Source organism: Lycorma delicatula, chromosome 13, assembly GCF_047948215.1.
Source record: "Lycorma delicatula isolate Av1 chromosome 13, ASM4794821v1, whole genome shotgun sequence".
Taxonomy (NCBI): Eukaryota; Metazoa; Arthropoda; class Insecta; order Hemiptera; family Fulgoridae; genus Lycorma; species Lycorma delicatula.
Genome location: NC_134467.1, coordinates 20,941,455 through 20,967,369, shown reverse-complemented (window position 1 = coordinate 20,967,369; position 25,915 = coordinate 20,941,455). Strand labels below are relative to the sequence as shown.

The following is a 25,915-nucleotide window of genomic DNA, read 5'->3' as shown; positions in this document are numbered from 1 at the left end:
GGAGCACCATCTTGTTGGAAATGAAGTCGATGAATGTTTTCGAGTTCATCTAGCTGAGGAAAGCAATAATCGGTTAACATGTCAAGATACACAACTCCATTAATTGTTTTTTCAGCAAAGAAGAAAGGCCCTATTACATGATTTTTCATCACACCACACCAAACATTAACTTTAGGCCCGCATTGTTTCTCAATAATTGCATGTGGGTTCTCAGAGCCCCATATTCATGAATTGTGTCTCTTAACACATCCGTTACATTGAATGTAGCTTCGTCTGTAAAAATTATATCATCTAAAAATGATTCGTTTTCACTTATTCTGTCCAACATTTCAACAGTGAAATTGTAACGTTTTACACCATCATCGGGTTTCAATTCCTGCAGTATATGGATTTTATAAGCGTGTAGTTTCAGTTTTTTATGTAAAACTTTGTGAACTGTTGATTTTGGAATACATAATTCGACGCTTCAACGGGGGATGGACTTCCCAGGACTTCCAATTGCCGATCGTCTAATTAGTTCAACCGTTTCGTCTGGTACACTTGGTCTGCCGGTTGATTTTTGTTTCTTAACCGATCCAGTTTCTTCAAATTATTTGAACCGACGTGTTATGTTATTTTTGTGCAGTGGATCTCTTCTGAATTCGTGTCGAAACGCACGTTGAACTAAAATTACGGATTTTAATTCAGCCGTCAATAAAACACACTTTGCTTTATCTTTATCCGAAAACATAGTAACCTCATTAAACTCACCGCAACAACAATACAAGAACTGACATTGTGGTTACAACTGCTGATAAACAAATTTTTGGGTTGGAGGCTTTCAGGGATACCAATATAACATCTAGAAATTTCCATACAATCTTCCCATGAATTATTGAAACCGCACCATTCTTTTATGATAACTCTGTATTTAATATCAATAACCATTGTCTACTGTTTATCATATTACTAGCATTAAGCATTACACATTCTGCAGGAGAAGTCAGTATTTCTTAGCATTCTTGAAAAAAATCCTATGTTTTCGGATAATATAACTTATTTATTTAACAGCAGTAACAACAGTGTTATGCCAATGAATGATGATAAATTTTTTGCCTGGCCTGACCAGAATTCAAACCCAGAACTTTCAGATGAAAGACAGAGCAGTTATCACTCCACCACAGAGATCAGTCTTATCCAAAACAGTAATTTTTTTCTAAATGTATTGGTTATTTATTTAACATATAATTTTATTAAAATTCAGAATTTATTAATCATGATAAGATAGCAATAATATAAATTTAATATTAGAGTAAATTCTTGCTGAATGATTTAGATTTTTATATGTTCAGTTTTCTCAGTAGTATAGTGACCCAATGTTCATTTTTGTGGTAAAATGATAGGTAGTCCAACATTAAACTTTTACTCCTCGTAAAACAATTTGCTCCACTTCTGTGATGTGTTGTAGTATTCCATTCTACAATCTGAAAAGTATTCAAAAATAATGTTAAGAAAATTTAACATCAATATGTTAAATTTAGGCAACTATTATTATTGACAACTTCAAAATATTTCATTTCCAATGTCTCTTCTACATTTACATCTGAAATACCTATAGTTTGTGGTTGTTTATGAATGAAAATATATACATCTAAATTGTTATTTTTCTGTAAACTATGCTTTAGTATTTCTCTTAATGATTATTTCAGTAACCAATATAGCACATTATCTCTTATTATATATATATATATATATATATATATATATACACACACAGTGAAATCTCCTTACTCGCACTTCCCATATTTGTGATTTTGTTATTCACGGTGCAATATTTTGCGATGTTTTTTCTATACTCGCTGCTAAAATTTTCCATATTCGCATACATTATATTATGTAGTGACATTAAAAATATTAAAAGATTTAATGGCACAGGTAGAGAATGAACATGTAGAGATAGAAGATACAATCCCTGGTAAACAGTTAAATATCAAAACACTTACCGATGGCATTAAACTATCCTATGATCTTATCCAGTTTTTTATAGATGCTGATCCATCTTTGAACAGAAGTTTAATCTTTAAACGCAAAATTGAGGATGCCATGCAAGAATACACAGAATTTCACATTTAAAAACAAGAGTGAGATAAGGAAAAATTACAAATTTTCGTAAATGCAATCCAAAATACTGTAGGTTAGTTTTGTAAATTTTCTTTACAGTAATTTTAATTTTAGTTTACGTAGTACTTTAGTGATGTTTTCTTGTCTTTTAAGGCGATTACTGAGTATAATTTCAACATGTTAATACTGTTTTCTAATACAATACGTACTGTAGTGATTTTTTAAATCAAACAGTTCGGTAAGTGCTTATGAGTAAATTAGGAAATATACTGTATTTTGTTAAATATTTTTTGTGTAGTGTACCTATGTACTGTATTAAACCAGTGCTTATAATTAATGTTGCCATCTGTATTTCATCAATAACATCACCATAAGTAAGTACACATGATTTTTTTTTTTTTCATTTTGGACAAAACCTAACCATTCTTCCTTAAATGAGTATTAGTTCTGTTCGATATTCGCAGCATTTGTACGGTCTCTAACCTCCGCGAATAAGGAGCTTTTACTGTTTATGTGTATATATATATATATATAAATAATTTATTCAATTTGTCTTTATTTTTGAAGTGTTTATTTGTTCAAGCTGATAATTATTCTTATGTTTTATTTTTGTTTACATTTTAGTGCAAAGACAATTAAAAATGTTGTAACAGTTAATGAAGAATTAACAGCAGAAGAATGGAAAAGAAGATATGAGAAGGAAAAGGAGAAAGTCGGGAGACTTAAAGGAAAATTGGAGAAATTAGAGTGTGAACTTGAAAGGTATGTTTGAAGTTTTGGAATTTTTTTCTTTTTTGTTTTTAATTTTTTTTTTAATACTTTTTATTAAATATACTGATTTTTGTTATCAGTTCGACAAAAGTTATGAGACATTGTATACTTCAAAATTTTTACAAGTGTACAATTCGGTGTGGTTATTAAAGAATTATAGTGTATTTAGAAGTCACCAATATATGAACAGTTTATTACATCACGATTCAGCTGATAATAGAAAGAAATATACATATACAAACATTTTAATTATGTTTTAATTGTTATCCTTTTGATACAGGTGGAGAAAGGGTGAAACTGTAAATGTTGAGGAACAGGTTAATTTGCAAGAACCAGTTGAACCGGTCACTCCTGTTGCACCACCACCTGATAACAAAAAAGGTATATTTTTTTATAATTATTCAATAAAATTACATGTTGGAAACTGATGTTTGTTATGCACAGCTAAAGACTTAACCATTCTAATGTCTGTGACGGATTATTGAATCTGATTAATTTAAGTTTAAAAAAATTGTAATTTCTTAATTACGCTTAATTAATTAATTATACAAGGAAACATATTTAATTAGATCTTGAAAATATATATATAGAAAAACACTACATTTAAGAGGGATTTTATAAACTGTATCAATCATATAAACATACAGGATCGTTGTAAAATGTTGCATCAATTCAAAAAAAATTTATCAGAAACTACTACATATAATCAAACATGTATTTTTTTTAAATTCACTAACTCAAATATTTTCTTACATACCTTAGGATGTTTCAGTATGAGCTCCGTTGGTCGCTCTGCAAACACTTAGACGATAATCGACTTCTGTCCATGTCTGCTGGATCATCGCAGGATCAACTGTGGCATTAGAAGCAGTGATCCTGTCTTAAATGTTATACATATTCCCTGATATTTTTCACTGTAGACAATGTTTTTAACGTATCTCCATAGAAAAAAAGTGTATGGGTGTCAAATCCGGGCTTCTCGGAGGCCACAGCACAGGGGGACAGGCCCTACCTATCCAACAATTCTTTCATTTAGAGCATGTTGAATGCCTACGCTAAAGTATGGGGACGCACCATCTTGTTGAAACATTGCAGCAACGTTTCTTTTCTTGTTGGTCAACTTGCAGTAACAGTTTTAGCATCTCTAAATAAACGTTCCCTGTGATAGTTGCCATTGGACTGACTGATAGTGGTGCAGAGGCGTTGTATTGTTATGTGCATATGGTCAAGGTTACAGCCAGTCATGTCTGAAAAAATTTGATGATATGATTATTTTGCAGTTCTAATTAATACTTTATCTCATTTACATAGGGAGATTTGTTTTTTATTTTTTTATTGCTGCAACCTTTTTCAATGACCCTCTATGTTTATATGATTGATACAGTTTATAAAATCCATCTTAAATGTAGTGTTTTTCTATATATATATATATATATATATATGTTTTATTATGTATACTGAATGGGCATAGTGTATGTAATGTTTCATTATTTCGCACAGAAAGCAAATACATTAATGCGATGGCTTTAAACTAATTATCTTTTGACACGAGTAAAGAACCCAAGGTGCAACAAGCTCTATTCACAATTACTTTCTGTAATGTTAGCGCAATTATGTTCATTATATTACCACTCTGTATGGTGAACATAACCAAAATTCTCGTAGGGCTGAGTATAACCTGCATTTTAATGAGCCATGAATGATGCAACATTATACAGCGTGATTCAAAGAAATGGGAAATTTTGAAAGTTGTGTTACGTTGTGAACTTTAGTATATTGATAAGGAAACTTCTCTGTAATCAACTGTCTCTTCAGATTTAACTTAAATTTTTTTAAGATGATCAAAGAAATTGTTTATGTTTAAAAGTCAATTGTTACCCTTGTACATCTGATTTTGGATAGCTGTACCTGCTAACATTTAATGGGCAGTAATTTATTTTTCTTGTTTTTAGTAATACATAGCTCTGTTTATTGGTATCTTCATGGATAATATAATAAAAGTACATTAAATTGAAATATAACCTTCTTGTAAACAGCTGATGATAATGATAATTCTTTGCTTGTATATAAATTTGAATAGTCTTAAATTTTTAAAACTTAATTTTATTCTGGTTTACATTATCAAATGCTTTCTTGAATATCTATCAATGCCATTATAGATGGTCTTATTTTTGTTTACCTGCCTTCTGAAGTTAATCCTACAATTTGCTTTAATTTTACTACTTAATCTTAAAAATCCCTTAAAATAAGGATCAGAATGGCCTCTCTTGTAATATTATACAGATATGTTTATATTAATATTTTTTCAATAAAAAAATATTGCCATTAATAATTTTTTTTTTCTGTTAATAGAGGTCATATTGGGTCCAATACCTGCTACACCAGGTGCCGGTATAATGTTAGGTTCTTTATCAAATGAAGAACGACAGAAGTTAGAAGAAGAAAGAGAACGATTATATCAGCAGTTGGATGAAAAAGATGAAGAAATTAATCAGCAATCGCAATACGTTGAAAAGTTAAAAGAACAGATGCTGGAACAAGAAGAATTAATTGCATCTACTAGAAGAGATTACGAATTGTTACAACAAGAAATGAATCGTATTACCCAAGAAAACGAAAGCGCTAAAGAAGAAGTAAAAGAAGTTTTACAAGCATTAGAAGAATTAGCTGTTAATTATGATCAAAAGAGTCAGGAAGTCGAAAGTAAGAATAAGGAAAATGAAAATCTTGCCGAAGAACTAATGCAGAAGCAGGTAAATTATTTTCAAAATGAAATTTTGAAAACTAAACTCTTAATTATGTTGTATGACATGTTTTACAAAAAATAAATTTTTTGTAAAACATTTTTTTTATATGACATTTTTAAAAAATGTCATATAATCATACCTTCAATGAGTAATCCTTTTGTTTTATATTCTTACATGATTTATTTCTGAATTATTATTTTTTTTTTTTAGTTAAAATTCCTGTATTAAGGATATTGTTGAAGAATGTATCAGATTTGAATTGAGTGAGCCTTCTTGTTAAGAGTATGTTGTTGCATGTTTTGTGTTTCATAATGTCCAAGTGTATTAACCCTTACGGTCTCAAGCCTATTTTGTAAGTTCTAGTTAAAAGCCTCAAGCACGTTTTTCATAAAAAGTAGATGTTTAGTAGAAATGCCACAGAAATAACAATATACACGATAAAATTATGAAAAAAATTGTAATTTCTCAGAAAAATATGTCGATTGTGGTGCTGCGATCCAAAATGGTGTTACACCCTTGATTAATTATTTAAAAAATAAAATTCAACTTTTTCTCATTTAAAAAAAAAAAAAATACTGAATTTGTTCTTTATTTGAAAAAAATCCTTGCTATTTATATCTAATCTATCACTGTTTCTAAAAACTAAAATTATTTGTGAACAAAATAAAAAAATTTTCACTTCAAAATTCATATTATTTACAGAGTTATTGAAATTTTTGTGTTACCATTTTTTTTTGTAACATTTATGCTTTGAAATTTCAAAATAATTCTAAAATGGTGCGCAGAAAACATTTTACCAAACCAAGGGGTTGCCTGTGATGATACTGCATTCCAGTAACTCTTAAGAGTCGGATGCAGAGGTCACTCTGGCTCCTGCATATGCAAGAATGCGGGTTAGTCGGGGTGCTCCAATGATGCATTCGGGACCCTCAGGTGTGAGAGTGGGGGGACGCGGCGGTTTGCTGGACCCGCGCAATGCGAGTGTAGCAACCTAGTGTAGGCCAGGGAAGGGCAGCCCATTAGTTGAGGGGTGCAGTGGTCGTCCAGAAGGGATGGCTACTGTATCCTGATGACACTTGTGGGACCCCGAAGGGAAGCCCTAGGAGAGGCCAAGTCAGGGGGGCAGACGACTGCCATGACACCCTGAAGTGATCGTGTTAAAGCCTAACGGCGAGGACCGGTCACTTTGGGGGTGTTAAAAAAAAAAAAAGTAACTCTTAAGAGTAGGTTTTCTAATTATCCACATATTCATTATGCAAGCTATAAAACCTTTCATTTCAGAAATGGTAATATTTTTTCATTTTCGGTATGGTTCAGACAGCCTATCTCTATTTGCATTTAAATATTGATCAACTGATCTATTGGTTTCTTTCACCATCAGTTCAAGTAAATTAAGTGTAAATAATAAATTATAGGTGTGGAACCTGGATTAGGCATATGTTTTGGGCCGGGGAGTTCCAAAAATTGATGTGGAAGAAGGACATTATCTTCCGGTTCAATGATGTTTCTGTATGCCTCATCTTCTTCAGCCCCACTGTCACTAGATAATTCGAAATCGTTATCAGTATCATCAACAAAAAAGTTATTAATTTCTGCATCAGTAAGACGTCTACCAGGCCCGGACATTGTAGAAAAAAAAACACTGAACTAACGAATAAATCTGAATATTTTACGAATCATGGTAACTAACACTATAACGGAAACTCTTATTTCATAAAATAATATTATAATACCTATAAAAAATCCCTTATAAACGCACGGAGTAACCAAAACATAACCATGAATGCACGGAACACACTACTGTTTACATCAGAGATTATCAGAATTTTGAAATCGATTATTCTCTAAAATACGTATCGTAAAATGAAAACAACCTACATTATCAATAGCTACGAATTGTAAGCTGTAAGAAAAGATAATGTATGAGCGATCTAGCGGTAACGTAAAAAAATATATGAACATAAAAACTACATACCGATATATCATACGGGTGAGACTTTTACCACAAGTACTCATGTACGATATATCATTACCTTGAGGCTTTAAGGATTAAGATGTGTATAAATGCAGAATTGACAATATTTTTAGGTCAATTGTATGATAGAAATTGATAATTTTGTAATTCTTGGACAAATATGAGCCAAATCGGACCATAAATACAATTTTTTTGAAAATTTTGATCCCAGTCCCACCTAGCAGGTCCAAACTAATTCAAAAACCTTCACAGGCATGCACACAACAACTCACAAACTTTTAATAAAATCTTATTTATGTAAGTTTGTTAAACACTTTTTTTTCCACTATTCACTAATACACTTATTCACAGTCCATTTTCTGACCACTTAAGAAAAACTGTCAGAGCCTAGATACTTTTGCCTGTGATCTTCCAGATGAATTTAAAAAAGTAAAATTTTTTAATATGTATCTTGTTTGCATGGGTAATCTTTTTTATATATATATATATATATATATAAAGAAGAAAGTCTGTTTGTATATTTGTTTGTTTGTTTCATAAATATCTCGACACTAGCACCACCTAGCGGGTATAGTTTTTGCAAAAACCTTTATTTTCATTTAACTAATATATGCTCTGAATTTGAGCCAAATCAGACCATAAATGCAATTTTTCCAAATATCTCAACCCCAGCCACATTTAGAGAGGTATTTCTTTCCATGTAAGTAACACATATTCTCAATATGAGCCAAGTCATACCATAAATACAATTTTTTTAGTTATCTCAACCCCAGCGCCACCTAGAGGGCTCATTTTTCATAAAAATATTTCTTTTCGCGTAACTATATATTCTGAATATGAGCTAAATCAGATCATAAATACAATTTTTCAAAATATGTCAATCCCAGCATCACCTAGTGGGACCAAACTAATTCAGAAACCTTCACAGGCGTGCGCACAACTCACCAAAGTTTCATCATAATTGGACAATGGTATAGGAACACATACAGGATAAACAAGCAAACATTGATTTTTAAATACATAGAAGAGGTGTGTGTATGTGTATTGAGAAAGTAAGTACCGTTTCCTTACACCACTGTCATAGTTGTGATAGCAGCTCTGAGCATTTGCACCACATGCTCTCATTCAATGTTGTTTGATAGATGCCATTATAAATACAGCAGCACTTGGTTTACAGTTGATTAAACAACATAACATTACTGAACATGAACTGAAAAGTTAAACTGACAAATATTTTTTTAAATTTAGTTATCGCATAAACTATCCTCACTCAGTAATTAAATGTTACTTTTATTTTTGTTTCAGTCTTCTCTTAATAGTACTTCCTCTGAATTACAACAATTGAAAGATATGTCAACACATCAGAGGCGGCGCATTACTGAAATGTTAACTAATTTATTAAAAGATCTCGGTGAAATTGGTGTCGCTATTGGTGGTGAAGGTGATATTAAGGTAAATAAAAAATATTAACAATTATTAGTCTTCCTGATGAAATAAATTATATTTTTATTTAATCCTTATGTATTAAGAGCACAAAACACTGCAAGAATCGCTATATATGATTGGGTAATGTTTGTCAGTAATTTGTTTATTTATATATATTGAGTCACTACTCTTATGTGGTTATTTACCAATTTTATTTTACAATTACTTATTTATTTTTTTTAATTTAAACTACATTCAGGATGTTAAAGTCACAATCCAATTGTAAAATAAACTATATTTATTTAATGACAAGACTAATCTAATTAATTATGAACAGGAAACTAAACCAGACTTTTTTCTGCTTACACATTGTAATAAGTGTTCAAAATGTCCATTTGTGCACTAATTATAGGTATCAACTCATTTCTTCATAATCAGTACAACTTTCCTTAGAGTTGCTGCACTAATATTTTTGTTCAGTTTATCCAAAGTGTGCAAATTATTTTTGCAAACAGTACTTTTCAGGTGAGTGTATAAATGAAAAATCTGTTGGTGAGAGATCCAGGTACCATGGAGGCCAAAGTTCAGGGTAAATAGATGGTTATTGAAAAATTCACATTGTAACTTCATAGTTAAATCGGTAGTGTGGCATGTAACCGCAGCTTGTAACCTTGTAATCTCAGGTTTACTCTTCGTAGTTCTAAAATTTGAAATAACATTCTACATTTCTTTTTCTTTTTTAAATATAGTATTTCATGATAAATGCAATTATTGTTTTCATTCCATACTCCATTGTTTTGGCTGTTAATATATCCAGAAAGATGGAACTGTGCATCATCATAAAGAAATAAGATTTCCTAAAACATGCACACCATCATAAATGAAACGTTTGAATCACCTATGGTGGTTCTGAAATTGTCTGTTCTCCAACTTCCTGCACTATTTGAATTTCATATGGACATAACTTTAGTTCTTTGTATTGCCTTGTGAATGAATTTAATCGAAAGTTCAGTCTGTTGAAGATGCTTCCTGAGTAACATTCCTAGAAAACAAAGCAACTGCAATCTGTCATTGTGTAAAATTGATAGACAAACATTTTATAATTTTCTGTTCCATGAAATCTAGACATTACATGAAAAATAGTCAATTTATTCTGTACTATTGGGAAAATTACGCAAAAAAATTTTTTCTTTGTTATTCAGATTAAAACAAAGTGATTAAATTAATTTTCAGCAATACATAATGCACATTGGGTTTGTAAAAGTGGCATACTTGTACTGCTGTGAAAGTACTGACAGACATGACAAGTTATACAATCTATACCAGTGGTTAACAGACATTTCCAAGTTGCGGCATTTTTTCAATTAAAATTTTTCCATAGCGCCCTATCCTAACTAAAAGTATGAGTACTCGTAAGAGATAAAAGTAAATAAAACTCTTGCATCTTCATTATTGGGCACAAAGTATGATCTATGCGTTTTGGTATCATCTAGTATAGTTTCAACAAAATATCTCTACCTTGCTAGGAATCCTGTAACAAGAAACTTAAAATGTAGATTTGATATCCATTTTAGGTTGCATGATCATATGAATACAAAAATGGTTATTTTTAAACTGTTAATAAAATAAATTTTAAAACAAGAATATTCTCAGAAACTGTTAAAAACTTTTCTTACTTATACATTTAAACCTATTTTGATGTATTTATTATCATTTGATTATTAAAATATCTTCATTAGTAGACACTCCAGAAAAAAAAATTATAATGGAAAATAGTTAAGTAAATAAATAAAATAATAAATAAAGAATATACTTGAAAAAAGTACAATACATTTGAGACATTAAAAAAATCAGTACAGTATAAACAACTGTTTATTGTTTCAGGCAGTTCCAATGTATTGTACGGTAGTTGTATATTTTTATGTTTAACATTTTAGTTTGAGTTTTAAATTTGTTTTTACATTTCTACTTTAAGTTTTTATTTTATTTTAATTTTGTTGTTGTCTATCAGATTTTATTTTTATTTTATATTTCATATTTTCATTTTCCAGGCGATGATAAGCGGAAATGCTTTTCGCCAAAAAAAAAAAGTTCCAATAAAAAAGCTAAAATTTTGTGTAACGTATTTAAATCTCATTTTCAGAATAAGAAATAAAAGATGAGAAAAATTTTAGTTTGTATTTCATAAAACTGAGATCTGTAGAAAAATTCATGTTTAGCTGGAGACTAAATTTTGTATAATATTGTCGAATGTTCGCAGCTCGATCAGAATATTGAGAGATTGACAGTTGAAAATATTTGCAATTTATTGTTTTAAAAACAAAAGTAAAACAAGATAAATCAATAATATTAATAATGACAGTAGTAATAGTAAATGACAATAATAAAACAAATAATAAAAATTGTAAACACAACCACAATAATAATCAGAATAATAATAATAATAATCAGTGATTATATACAAAATAGACTTTAAAGTAATCATCAGAATTTATTCACAGGCAGCTAAATAATAAAAAGCAGAATTCAGTGCCATTGACAAAAGACATTAGCATGACCACTAGTCTTAACACTTTTAATCACTAGTCTTGTATTAATAACAATAGTACAATAAGTATAAAGTTCTTTTACTGCAAATACCTTTGCTGTTCACAAATAAAACGATCCTAACAATTTATGAATGAAATTTAGTACATTATCTCTTTCACTTATAGTCTTACAGTAACTTGCTGAAACCATTTCTTGTTTTCATGTACTGGAATTATTTGTGAGCTCAGCCTTATCGTGCAGAACTTAATTCACTAGAAATTTGCTTCTTCATTGACCTCTTCGCCGACTGACATCATAACATCTTGCTTAAACTGATTTCATACTGGTCTTCCACAGAGTATTTGTACTCCTATCTTCTTTACCTGCCGGACCAAACCCCCAGTTGAGCGTGAGAACGATTTACCGAGCCCTTTTATTCCCATGCATTCCTAACCTAGGTCCAGTAATTCTTCTCATGAAAGCACATCTGTTTAGGTGTAACAGTGGACATATTACAAGGTGACTGTTAAACAGTCCTGTTAACTTTACTAAAAGGGTTTTTTTTTATCCCTTTCTTGGATCCTCCCATTATTATATTTTTTACTACTTTCTTCTTAATTGGTAGGAATCCATTAGTTAGGTCCATTATACTGGTCTTGTTGCAATATAATATGTAAAACCTTTTTGAATATTATAAATTTAGTTTTTATTACACGATTTTCCATCTAAAATTATAAATTAAAAAATATTTTGTTAATATTTGCTTTTCCTACTATAAAAGTGTTAATTAGTTATTTTTTATTCTAAATATCTCTTATTATAAACAGCATAGCCTATCTCCAGAATAAAAGCTAAATATATTTTTTTTTATCATCATTTCAGTTTGACTGTTGCTATAATAATGAACATCTCTAATCTCAGACAAAGCAACTCAGTCTAGATGATTTGTGCACCTCAGGTATTTTACGTGTTATAGCCATAAAGAAATACCAGGATAGATTTTATATAAAAACAAATGTTGTGTCCCTTTCTGTTGAGAACTATACATTCACTTGTAGGAAATAAAAAATTCATGTATTGAAAAATGTTTTTTAATAAAATAATTATACCTACCATATTAGCAGCAGTCTATCAAAAAACTATGGTTAAAATTTGAATATAGAGTATTAAGAAAAAATATATTTTTTTTAGCAGTATTTATTGAAAAAATGATTTCATTACTATGTATTTTATAAAGCAATCCATTAGATAAGAGATTTTAAAAATTTCAACAAAAAATGTTGCCGTATTTCAGATAAAATTGTTCATAAAGTTAGCAGAATTAGTTTAAAAAGTAGATTTTTTTTACTTCTGGAATCCTTTATGCATTAAAATATAAAATTTATTAGAAAAATTTGATAATATGATTACCTCACTTATTTTTAATTTTGTTTAATGAAATTTGATGAGAATATATGTACAGATTGCCATTTTTAATTTTCCATTTTTTGTTTACAGTTAAATAGTGATTCAAACGGTAAAATTGAAGAAGAGTTTACAGTTGCTAGATTATATATTTCAAAAATGAAATCTGAGGTTAAGAATTTAGTACAGCGATGTCAAGTAATGGAATCTTATCAGGCTGATTGTAACAAAAAGGTAAGTGTATTCAATTATTTACTATATATATATATATATATATATATAAAGAGAATGTTTATTACAGAACCTTGGTGAATACTTAATATTTTTGGATTTAACAAATTTTATGTTAAAAGAGACAATGAGTAAGGAAATAAGGCAAAAGTGAAATAAAATTGGAAGCATCTGATGCAAGTAACATTACAATACTGTGATCAAGAAACATTGTTTAGAAACATTATTGAAAATTAATGCTTTATTAACGAACTTCAAAAAAAGGAAAAAGTTATGAATTTGACCGTATTTTATTTTAATGTATGTTATGCAATATCTCTGACATTAGTAAACCGGAATTTAATAATTTTTTTTTTTTTAATTGGAAGTGTATATTTTTGGAATGGTCCCATATAAATTTTAACCAAATCCAATGACAATTTTAGGAAAAATACCAGAAAAAACTGAAGGTCTTGACACCCTTAGCCGCTGACTGCTCGCACAGTACCATATTACTCTGTTCCCTGTATGAGTAGGATATTAATAACAATTTATATTATCGTTGTTTAATCTCCTTAGTAATATTCATGGCATTTCTTACTCTATTTTTGCCTTAAACAATCATCCCTTTTTCATGTTTTTTCTCTTAAACAATCATTCCTTTCTTGGCAACTTTCCTTTAAATGTTGCTGTGTCATTTGATTAACATGTTTAGTAGGCCTGCTCATATTTTAATCATTTATGTTACAGGTTATTATATGAGGTGCTACCCAAAAGTTCAAGGAATTTTACCGTAAAAATAAAATAGCTTACCTTATCTTATAATTTCCACTCCCTCCTTCAAAGTAATTCCCTTGGGCATTGATACAGTGATCCCAGCGTTTTTTTCATGATTCCATGCATCCCTGGAAGTCTGCAGGTGTAAGTGTTTGAAGCACGTTCTGCGTTACTTCCTGAATTTCCTCAATTGTGTTAAAACGACGACCTTTCAATTGAAATTTTATTTTCGAATCACTACCGTCTTTTTGGAAGCCAAGAAATTCCAAACGGCTAGCGATGTGTGTGCAGGCGCGTTGTCATGGTGCAGAACCAAGCTGTTGTTACTCCACAGATCTGAACGTTTGCGCCTAATGCTTTCACGTAACCGCTTCGAAACTACACAATAGAACATCCCATTGACAATTTGACCAAGAGGAACAAATTCCTTATGGATAATGCCTTTGATATCGAAAAAAACAATCATCATGGACTTCACGTTGCTGCGAACTTGGTGTGCTTTTTTTGACCGTGGTGAACTTGGCGACTTCTACTGCGTCAACTGCTGCTTAGTTTCAGGGTCATACCCGTACACCCATGTCTCATCACCGGTTATGATGTTGGAGATAGTTAAGGTAATCTCTTGCTGAATTTTTCTGGCGGCGTCAGGAGGAAACGTTCCTTTCTTTCTGAATAGCCCTCGTATATATATATATACCCACCTTATCAGAAAATAAGTATTAAGTCCTCAAGATCCTTAGGTTTTTCAAACCATCATCAGGAATTAAAATATTTTAACTTTTGACTTAATAGTATTTTAATGCCTGATGGTTTGAAAAAACCAAAAGATCTCAAGGACTTAACACTTATTTACTTTTAATTATGTAAATCTTTACTGTTATTACAGTTTTTAATTTTATTAATATATAAGCATTCTACTTTTGTTTTTGTAAACTTTTGTTAAAAATTTATTGAATGTGTTTTATATCCTGATGAAATAAGAGTTTTAGTGAAATAAAGAAATGAGTGAATAAAAAATTGAAATAATGTTTCAGTGACTATTGTCAGTGGTTTGGTTATGTGATTTGTTTTTTAGCATTGATACAATAAGAGCTGCTGTAATTTTGCTACGTTTCCTGTTTAAAAATAAACTAGTTTATTTAATTATTTTTCATTTTATTCATCAACCCTGTAGATAATATCTTACAATTTAAGCTCCTTATACTCTGCCATCAATGAGTATGTGTGGAACATTAAATGTTAGGTTATAATTTTTCATTTTTTTGATTCTCCACTTCACTTACCAGGTAATCATCGCTTACAGCATAAACATTTAATTTCTTGCAGTATTCTATTAAATAAATCAATTTGTTTGGTAGTTAGTTTTAAAATGGGTAGTTTTTTCTCGGTATAACTATGATTAGTGTAATGATTACAGATCATTAAATAAATCGTAGATCGTTAAATCATCGAGTTGTTGAATAGTTAAAATTAAGACCAACCTGACCTTAATTTTAATCAATAAAATCAAATTTAAAAATAATTTACGTAAAAATGTAAATAAAAACAATTTTTTTAAAATTAAGACCAACTTGGTCTTAATTACTTCTTTTTTTAAAAATTTAAAATCATTATTTTTACAAATTTTATGTTGGAAAATCTGTTACAGATAAGTAGGATGTATGATTAAAATGGTTTAACTAGAATTATAAGATCTTAGCGTTAAAATTATAAAAACCAACAATAGTCAGAACTACTTTAATGTTGGTTAAAACCACTTTTTTTGCAATATCCAAAACATTTTTGTTAACAATTTCTAATGTTATGTAATTTTTTACACACATCTATGTATAATCATAACTGAAGAATTTATTAAAAGTTATTTTAAGGGTTTGTATCTTTTTTTACTATGTCTGAAGGAAGTTTGTTTCGAGGTTAGTTGGAAAATTAAATTTTAATTTCTTCTCTGAAAATAAAATAAATCAATTTAATTCTATTGCTTTCATCTCTTGAACTCTTCTTCGGTCCTGGACAAGATTGAAAACTATTCTGATATACCCATTATTGGATAGATCACCCTTTGTTACAACTCATCCCCTTTTCCTTATCCTTGATACTTTTTTTTTATCAGTATTGGTTCCACATAAGTGCGAGTCTAACCCTATTGGGTTCTTCTTATTTTTTCCAAATATTTCCTTCTTACCTTTCTTTTTTATCTTATTCTCACCTATAATCACTTCTAATTGTCTTTGTTAATGTTTTATCTCTTTTATAATATTTATTACTTTTATAAGTTAATAGTTTAGTTTACATTTTAGTAATATATTTATGTGTTTTCATTTTTTTTTATAGATCAGCGAATATGAAAAAGATCTGAGTGAATGTAGGTTATTAATATCTCAGCACGAAGCTAGAATGAAATCATTGCAAGAATCAATGAGGGAAGCAGAAAATAAAAAGCGAACGTTAGAAGAACAAGTCGATGCATTACAAGAAGAATGTGCTAAGATGAAAGCTGCTGGTATGTTGTTTTATATATCATCATCATCTGGTGTTCTGCCTGGCAGCAGGTCTCTTATGCCAATGCTGTTTCCATCCATTTCTATCCCGAGCCTTTCCTTCGTATCCTTGTAGTTTCCAATTCTCACCTCTATTAACTTAATCCTTTTTTTCCTTCACTTCTTTTCTTCATCTAGAGACTCTTAACTCCTTACTGGTTTTTGACAAATTAACTTGTCATCCACTTTTTTGCTGAAAAGTGCCTCTGATAAAATAATTTTTTATTATGAATTTCCTGTCGTATTCTGTTTTTTCACGAGTTACTGCAATGTGTGAGTCTACTTCTGTTTTTGCTCTAATTTAACCATAAAGCGCTAGTAGCATATTGGTTCTCTATTCTATATATCTTGTTTCATATCCTAGGAAGTTGTAGAAAAGGTTTAAATTTCAATTTCACAAGGCCCTGCGATTATGCGTGACATATGTTGCAGATTTATTGGCTCCATAGATTGATGAACACAATGCATACATCTTTTAAGCTGTTTTAATGTATCACACAGAATTTACAGTCAATCTGTAAACATGTATGAACTCATAAGAGAATTACTTTTGCAAAGGACTGTATTTTGAATCTTTTTTATTACGGTAAACTATAGTGCTGGTACTCAATGCTTAGCTGTTTTTCTTCTGGGTAGTAATGATACGTCTCCTGTTGGTATCAAAAAGAAAGTTATCTCCCTTATCTCTACGCATTGCTTTATAGGCATTGACAGCAGGCATACTTAACTACATAACAGTAGAATATGAGAGGGTTTGAATCAATGAGTTTTGGAATGTTAGTAGTAAGGGAATGAAACTACAAGATTCTGCACCACCTCTTGCTTTGCGTGGCATTTTGTTGTCCTGATATCGTCCAGTTATATTAAGATTTCAGGTGCCTTTATACATTATAATAATTAAAGATGTAAATACTTAAACTAAAACAAACATCCCAACCCCGTAGGGGAAGACACTCACCTTGTGGCGATTCCAGTCACCACACCACCCCCTCTGTTCCAAGCTCAGAAGAGCTTTACTGGAGTTCGTCTTTAGACTCTCCAACTGATTACATCTCACAGTCCTCAGTCAGGATGCCACCGATGCAAATGCCTCGGCAGACATTTACATCAGTAAAAATAATTATCTCGGCCAACACCATCACTTTAGAATTTTTCGGACATCTTCATTCTGGAATGGAAAATTATATTTAAATTTAAAGTGATATTATTAAAAAAACTAGAAAATTTAAGGTACCAGATGTTTAAATTAATGTGCAGTTCAAATAAAAAACCATTTCAGTTTGAAGATTGTTTTATATTTATGTTTATTTTACTTTCAGAACAAGTTCATGCAGTTTCATCAAAAGAGAAGGCTGAAGAAAAAGAAAAGGCTGCAACAATGCGAGTAGCATTGGAACAGCAAATGGATCAGTTACGCGATGCTCATCAAAAACAAGTTGCACAATTACGTGATGAAATCTCTGAAAAACAGGCTGCTATTAACGAACTTAAAGAGTAAGTGTTTTTACATTAACGCTTTTTTGTTAAGGGAGAGATTTACCCCAAAACCTTTTCTTTTTTAAAGCTGTTATCTCAAATTTAAACACTATTATTTTTTTTTTTTTTTAACAAACCGAAATTTTTTTTTACAAAAATTTGGGGCACAAATTTCTTGTGATAGCTATATGCTAGAATGTTCATGTTGGCTCAAATTATTACATATGACTTATACAATATCTTTACAGATGGGTGTTTTTCACAGAATTGGAAATAAGTACATTTTAATTTTTTTTTCTGAAAAAGTGTAATGAGTGATTTTTTTCCAGGGAAATCAACCAAGTATGATCAATTAACAGCATTATGATTTTACTATCGTTTTTTTTTTTATTTAGAATTTTTCTTAACATTCTTTTATAACTGTTACCTAAAGGAACATAGATAACTGATTGTTCTCTAAGAAATAAACGATAAAAGTAAAGAATTAAAATGTTTACTGTTATTTTTAATATGACATTGATTGATCGTTGTTTTTTTTTCTTTTTTTCCAGTCTCAACCAGAAATACTTATTAGCTCATCAACAGTTACAGCAAGAATATGAAAAACTTAAACAAGAAGAAACTGAAAAGAGTAACAAATTAAATGAATTAATGTGAGTATAATATTTTAAGGCAATTTGTTTGTATAAATTTTATTATCATTGTCATCATGGTTCAAGTGTTCCTTCTTCTTGTATATTTTGTTGTACATCTATTTACATATTTTCTCTGTGAAATATCATACTATGTTTTTTCAGTTTCCTTCTTTTTCTCCCACCTTCAATTCTTTTTTTTTTTTACAACTTTATATTTCACAAAATATGATATACGTTTTTCTGTCTCTGTTAACTATGTTATTTATTCAGCATATATTTTAAAAACTCTTCTAACATGTCATTCATTTCTAAATCTGTTCATCATATTTTAAGCATTCTTTTCTGTTCTACTTATTATCAAATCCCTCTTTATCTCTCTTTCTCTTATTCTTATGCCTTTTACAACACAGATTTTGTTTAAATTACCAATCTTCTGGTGCTTGGTTTCAAGATATTTTTTCGTGTATTTTTTGGTACCATCTTCACCTCTTAATTCTTTTTCACATTCTTCTTTCTGTGTAAATTATTATCTTAACAGAAAAGTATTATTCATAGTACACTTATTTCATATTAATTTGTTCAGTAACTTGCTGGACTCATCCAAAATTCGATAATTGTTTTGTTTACGTGTGCTGTGATTTTTTCAGATTGCCTCATGTAAACGATGTAAAACTGCTTTCTTTCATAGTAGATGACACCCACCACTGGGAGGGTCTTAACATTCATTCAAATGAACTTCTCATGGGTTTTTTGTTCTCTGTTCTTCAGAAAGCTTCCATCAGGATAATTGTACCTTCATTTCAATATCCACATTTTATTTTAACCATTATGATATATTTGAGTAATCAGTAATGGCAGCTAACAATTATTTGCGACTTTTCTGAGATGTCGCGTTTGTTGAAAATTTAATAGTTTTGAAAAAATTTTAGTTTTACACAATCGATAAGAGATTCTCACATCTTTAGCAACATCTCATGTAGGTATTGATTTGATGATTATTGATCACAATCTCTTTGTTTTGCCAATTTTTTCATCAGTCATTTATGTGTTAAGATGTCAATCCATTCGTTGTCTTCATGGTCTTCTTTAAACCATTTGTACTACTCATAAACCCTTGGTGTCGACATAAATTTTTGCCAAAAGTCTTTTCTAATATTTTCAATTCTTTATTCCATTTTTAATATAAATTCTTTGTTGTGTCATTTTCAAACAAAGTAAATCACTCTAAATTAAATGCATCCTAATTATTCAGCTGCTAAATTTAAACTGTTACTGTAATATGGCTTAAAATTATTGTTATACATTACAGACAATACTTTCTTACTTAAAAAAAAAATGAAGTCAGTCAAAAGTACATAGCATGCAGAATTAAAAAATTCTTTCTATTTTTTTATCTCGCTTCATATGTAATATTTTTTTGAATTGATTCAACTAAAAATTTATATTTTGTTTAGTTTATATCTCATATTACAGGGACATAAGATTTGGATCTATAATTGGTGATATTTGTTTATATTTATTATTAATTATAAAAAGTTAATTAATTGTTGCGCTTTTTTGTTTTTTACAGTTTAACGAATGAAAGGAGAGAACAGGCTCGCAAAGATCTGAAAGGTCTTGAAGACACAGTAGCTAAAGAATTACAGACATTGCACAATTTGAGAAAATTATTCGTTCAGGATTTGCAGGCTAGAATTAAGAAGGTAAACTATGTGTACATGCTTCTCATTTCCAAACACATACTTGTGAGATAATATTGATATCAGATGAACTTTGTTATAACTTTTACAGTTTGTCAGATGGTCCAAAACTAGTTTTGATTTATTATTACAAGGGTGAATCAAATATAAACTGGAATTTTTGTTGCCTTTGATAATGGAGAAGGGAATGGTTTCTCTGTGTTGTACGTAAGGATGCTTGGAGGGGATCCTACTCTTAGAAAGCCAGCTCACTACTTTTTTCTAATCATTATCACAAACTCAGAGCAAGAGGTATCATCGTACATAGTGCAGTGTATTATTATTAAATTTCTCATGAGAGAGGGTGTGAAACCATCCAAGATTTTGAGAAGACTTCTGGTACAGATCGGGGACAACACATATAAAAAGACTTAAGTGTATGATTGGCATAAACAGTTTTTGGAAGGACGAGAACTAGTTGAAAATAAAGATCACAACATAGCCCAAGGACAAGTGCTAATGCTAAAACCATTATCATGGTTCGTCACCTTATCAAGGACAACCGTCGATTAACAATTGCAGAAACTGCTTCTGAGATCGGAATAAACTATAGCAGTGTTCAGGCAATCATTACTGGCAATTTTAGATTTAAAAATGTAGCACCGCAATCGGTCTCTCGTCTTCTCACCAAAGGTTCAAAGCTCTTTTTGTTAGAAGTGTGCCAGCAGTTGTTGACTCTTTAACAAGCTGAAGGAGAATTTTTTTTGTATCAAATGATGACCTGTGATAAAACTTGGGTGCACTGTTAACACCCCAGAATCAAAACAGGCAAGTGTGGAGTGGCGAAAAAAGGGAAAAACTGCACCACCTGTTAAAGTCAATACTCTGTTGTCAGCTGGATTGCTTAATTCGATTCCACATTATTTTTTTGATATCAAAGGAGTTTTGCATGTTGATTTTCTCCATGAATGTTGTACAGTGAATTCTGTATACTACTGCCAACTTTTAGACAAAGCAAAATTTGTATATCGTCAAAAAAGACATCAATCTCCAATCTGAGACATCATTCTGCTTCATGGCAACACTCAGCCCCGTACTTCGGCTCAGACTCAAGAAAAAATTCCATTCTTATACTGGAGTACATTGAGCGCCCTCCATACGGTCCAGACTTATTGCCCTGCGATTATCATTCATTTGGGCCACTAAAAGAACCACTTGGAGGATAGAAATTTGAAGATAATGCTGCTGTTGAAGCGTTCATGCGCAATTGGTTGGCGTCATGCCCACCTTCAGTTTACAATAGTGAGATCAAAAAGCTATCTATCTACTGGGAAAACTGTGTTCCCAAAAGAAGAAATTATGTAGAAAAATAATATTTTGAATATATATTTTTATTAACCTTCAGTAAATTATAAAACAAAAATTTCAGTTTATATTTGATTTACCCTCTTATACCTGTTGAAAAATTTAGATGTTTACTCAGGCATTTTAGTATGTCGCTTATGGAAAATTCTATTCTGAATTTCATCCTGAAGTATCGAGACCTTCAACATTGAGCTTAAGGTTTTTATAACTTTAATATTTGCCTATAGATTTTGACTTATATCCTATTTAATTTCTGTGAGCCACCAGTATAAACATAAATGACTTAACATTTCTCAGATTTATTTGATCTTAGACATCATCTTGAAGGAATGATTAAAATTGTAGCTTTTACTGATCTGCTAATTGCTTTTGATTTATCTAATATATTAACGCATTGATTGCAATCTCTGTAGCATATAAGACGCCGAGTTTCTTATCTTACCAGCTCCATATCACACCTAATGTTTTATAATTTTGTTTATAATTGACTCTTTTTAACCTGCTATCATTTAATATATTTTAGTTGCTTCAGAGGTATACAGAGTACATGCCTCTTTTTATGACAGATTAAATTATAGATTTTTCATACAGTTCATGTAATTATTAATTTATTTCATTCATTTTACAATCGTACAGCATATAGATACATATTTATTTATTTATTTATGCTTGCAGTTACGAGCTTATTGCTGTACTTTTTTATTGAATGAAAGTTAAATTTTGAAGCTTATAAAAAAATGTCAAGCCTGTCCAGGTTCGAACCTATAACCTTCAAGATGGAAGGCAAGGATGCTACCACTCTGCTATGGAGGTTGACATTATGTAAATAATAATGTAGATTCATTAAAGTTATGTTAGTTTTTGTAAAAAATAGAATGTCTTAGTGTCTACATTTAATATTTTTGTTTGTATTTTTTGGTAACGCCGTAATTTTGTTTTGTAACAATAATAATTAAATTTACATTGCGTTTGTCAAAACACTAGTTTAGTGATACAGAGTAGTATTATTTTATTGTAACTAGTATTACATTATTTTATAATTTTGAGCATAAATCTATTCTAACATTTTCTGTTATATATTGGCTGTCTGAAGCCTAATTTGAAAGAAAACAAGGTACCATTTTGTTCGAAATGAAACACTTTAAATTTTAGCTAATAAATAATTACTTCCTAACAATGTAACATGTAACTGCTTATCTAATGAATCGAACAGAATTACCATTTACATATATAATGAAGTGAACAAAATATTATACGTTAGATTATACTTATACGTTAGACTATAATTTATTTAGATTAAAAGACATATTTTTTAATATATTAGAGGCTCCACTTCATATAAATTATTTCTAATAAAGACTTAATACAGTATTTAAAATTTAAGATACGTTTAACTTCTAGAATCCTAATAAAGACGAGACTCTTATGGCGAGTCGTTCAAGACTAAAGGAATAAAGAACAATACATTCAATAATAATCAGATAAAGAATAATAAGAAATTATAGATTTACAGAACTCTGAATCAAAAAGTATCATTGAAATAGCCCAATTCATTTGGGTGTATAAATCTCTGATAATAAATTAGTGGGTGCATGGTTCTTGGAACTATGCTTATAAGAATTATTTTTCCTATATTGATGTTAGTGACACACTATTGAAAAACTGGATGTCATGTTTTAATATTTATTTTTATTTTATTTTTTTAGTCTGTAAATGCTGAAGATAACGAGGATGATGGTGGTTCTTTGGCACAGAAACAGAAGATTAGTTTCTTAGAAAATAATCTAGATCAATTAACTAAAGTGCACAAACAACTCGTTCGCGATAACGCTGATTTGAGATGCGAATTACCAAAATTAGAGAAGAGGCTGCGTGCTACTTTGGAACGTGTTAAGGTGTGTACTACTTAGATTTGATTATCAAGAAAAAAATTTTATGGTATGTATATTTTTTTGTCTTCAGTCATTTGATTGGTTTGATGCAGCTCTCCAAGATTCCCTATCTAGTGCTAGTCGTTTCATTTCGGTATACCCCCTACATCCTACATCCCTAACAATTTGTTTTCCAGATTCCATACGTTGCCTGCCTGTACAATTTTTTCCTTCTAAGGCAACTATTCCAGGATACCTTAATATATGGTCTGTAACTCTGTCTCTTCTTTTAACTATATTTTTCCAAATGCTTTCTTCATCGATTTGCCACACCTCTTCATTTGTCACTTTATCCTCCCACCTGATTTTTAACATTCTCCTGTAACACCACATTTCAAAAGCCTCTAATCTTTTCTTCTCAGGTACTCCTATCGTCCAATTTTCACTTCCATTAAAGCGATGCTCCAAACATATACTTTGAAAAATCTTTTCCTGACATTTAAATTAATTTTTGATGTAAACAAATTATATTTCTAACTGAAAGCTTGTTTCGCCTGTGCTATTTGGCATTTTATATCGCTCTTTCTTCATCCATCTTTAGTAATTCTACTTCCCAAATAACAAAATTCTTCTACCTCCATGATCTTTTCTCTTCCTATTTTCACATTCATTATTTCTACTACATTTCATTACTTTCGTTTTGGTCTTCTTTATTTTCATCCGGTATTTCTTGTGTAGAACTTCATCCATCCTGTAAATAAAAATTTAAATGTAAAATTTTACAATTTATCCCTTGGGAACCATCCTTTTATTCCATGAAGATTCAAGAATGCTTAGAAAATTGAAAATCCTTGTCATTCAAGTATATGTTCTCCAGTTTTACCAATAGATACAATAGCTATTAGACTTACTGTTTTATTTCTGGACAGGAAATGGAATCTCCAGACAGAAATGCTCACTAATCTTAAGAGATTTGTGTGTTATTTATCAAAGAAAGAAAAAAATCAAGAGACAGATGGCAGTGATTGAGAATGATCACCGCTCAAATAATCTTGATATGAAGCAGTCCCTGTTACTCAAAAGTTTGCTTTTGTAAAGTAAAATCTGCTAATTTTCACCACTGATATCACTCACTGCTGTTGGAAAAAGTGGGTAGGATAAGCTGTGACGGTGATCATCCAATGTGTTTATTCATGGTGGGATGACCTTAATCGTAGGTCAGTGTAGAACGATGGCAGATATGAGAGCACTGTCGATGAGCATTTGTTAGCTTTTATATGGGACTACAAACATCCACACACTGGTAAAACGTTGGAGAACATTTGAATGACTTCTTTGTGCATTTTGGGAAATGGTCACCATCATGATGAACTTGAAAAAGAAAAGAAGGCTTTCGCAACAGGAAGTGTTTTTTACGCACCACGTAGTGGGAGGCCAAGCAATCAAGCCAAGATGTGTGCTGCTATGTAGGCATCAATTCAACGATCGATGCAAACATTGTGCAGAGTTAGACATTTCAAGATTGACAATGAGAGACCATATTCAGAAGGACTTGAAAGTTAAATGTTTTCGTCTAGCCACTGTTAATGAGTTGAGTGATACTGACCTCGATTGATCTGTTTATGCATGTCAGTTTACTGCTTGAACACTTTCTGAAAGTAAACAATAAGAACCACCTCATGTTCTCAGATAAGTATGCGATTTATTGAAGTTATAGTAACAGAAAAGCTTTTTTCTGGGTAAAAGACAATCCACATTTTCTGAGGAAATCGTACAATATCTACCTCAACTTAGATTTAGGCTGGGATGACAACTGAACATCTCCTTGGTCATTATTTTTTTTATGGCACAGTTTATCGATACAGTTATGTCTGAGAGTGATCAACGAGTGGTTGCTTCCAGAATTAATGGCGAAAAGGATTGCTAACATCATTTTCAGTAACACTGAAAAGCTAGGTGCTTCAGCACATTTTGCTTTGGATGTTTGCAGACATCTCTGTGAAATTTTTCTGTAAAAAAAACTACTCAACCCGTACTAGTTAAATAGCTCCACAATTCATAATTAATATAATCATAGTATTTTTTTTTATTTTTTTTTTTTTTATATTCATAAAATGGAGATGTCTGCATAGTTTCCCTAAAACATAACTGCATAAGGCTGTTAGGTTTTCCCCAGGCTGTGTAGAGATGTTTAAGCATCTCTGCAGGGTTCAATGTCTAGTTATATAACGTCTCATGTAATTATGTATTGTATCTTATTCTGTAACCTGGTAATGATGAATAAATAAATATGACTAAATATAGTAAACATAGACATAATGAAAAATTATTTAAATCAATACTTTTGGAAAGTGTGGTAAATTTTTTTTTGCAAATTAATTTTTTTTAATTCCTCATACCGTTATTACAAAAGA

At 30.5% G+C, this 25,915-nt stretch overlaps 1 protein-coding gene across 1 annotated transcript in view; it reads left to right on the top strand.

Moving 5' to 3' along the window:
• Khc (kinesin heavy chain) overlaps positions 1-25,915 on the top strand; it is a 139,771-nt gene that overhangs the window by 107,435 nt on the left and 6,421 nt on the right. The window contains exons 7-16 of the mRNA XM_075380977.1: positions 2,725-2,862; positions 3,152-3,252; positions 5,224-5,624; positions 8,899-9,045; positions 13,045-13,185; positions 16,270-16,438; positions 17,795-17,969; positions 18,503-18,604; positions 20,157-20,289; positions 23,337-23,525. Of these exons, the coding sequence (XP_075237092.1) occupies positions 2,725-2,862; positions 3,152-3,252; positions 5,224-5,624; positions 8,899-9,045; positions 13,045-13,185; positions 16,270-16,438; positions 17,795-17,969; positions 18,503-18,604; positions 20,157-20,289; positions 23,337-23,525 (1,696 nt within the window). The remainder of the gene's footprint in view (positions 1-2,724; positions 2,863-3,151; positions 3,253-5,223; positions 5,625-8,898; positions 9,046-13,044; positions 13,186-16,269; positions 16,439-17,794; positions 17,970-18,502; positions 18,605-20,156; positions 20,290-23,336; positions 23,526-25,915) is intronic.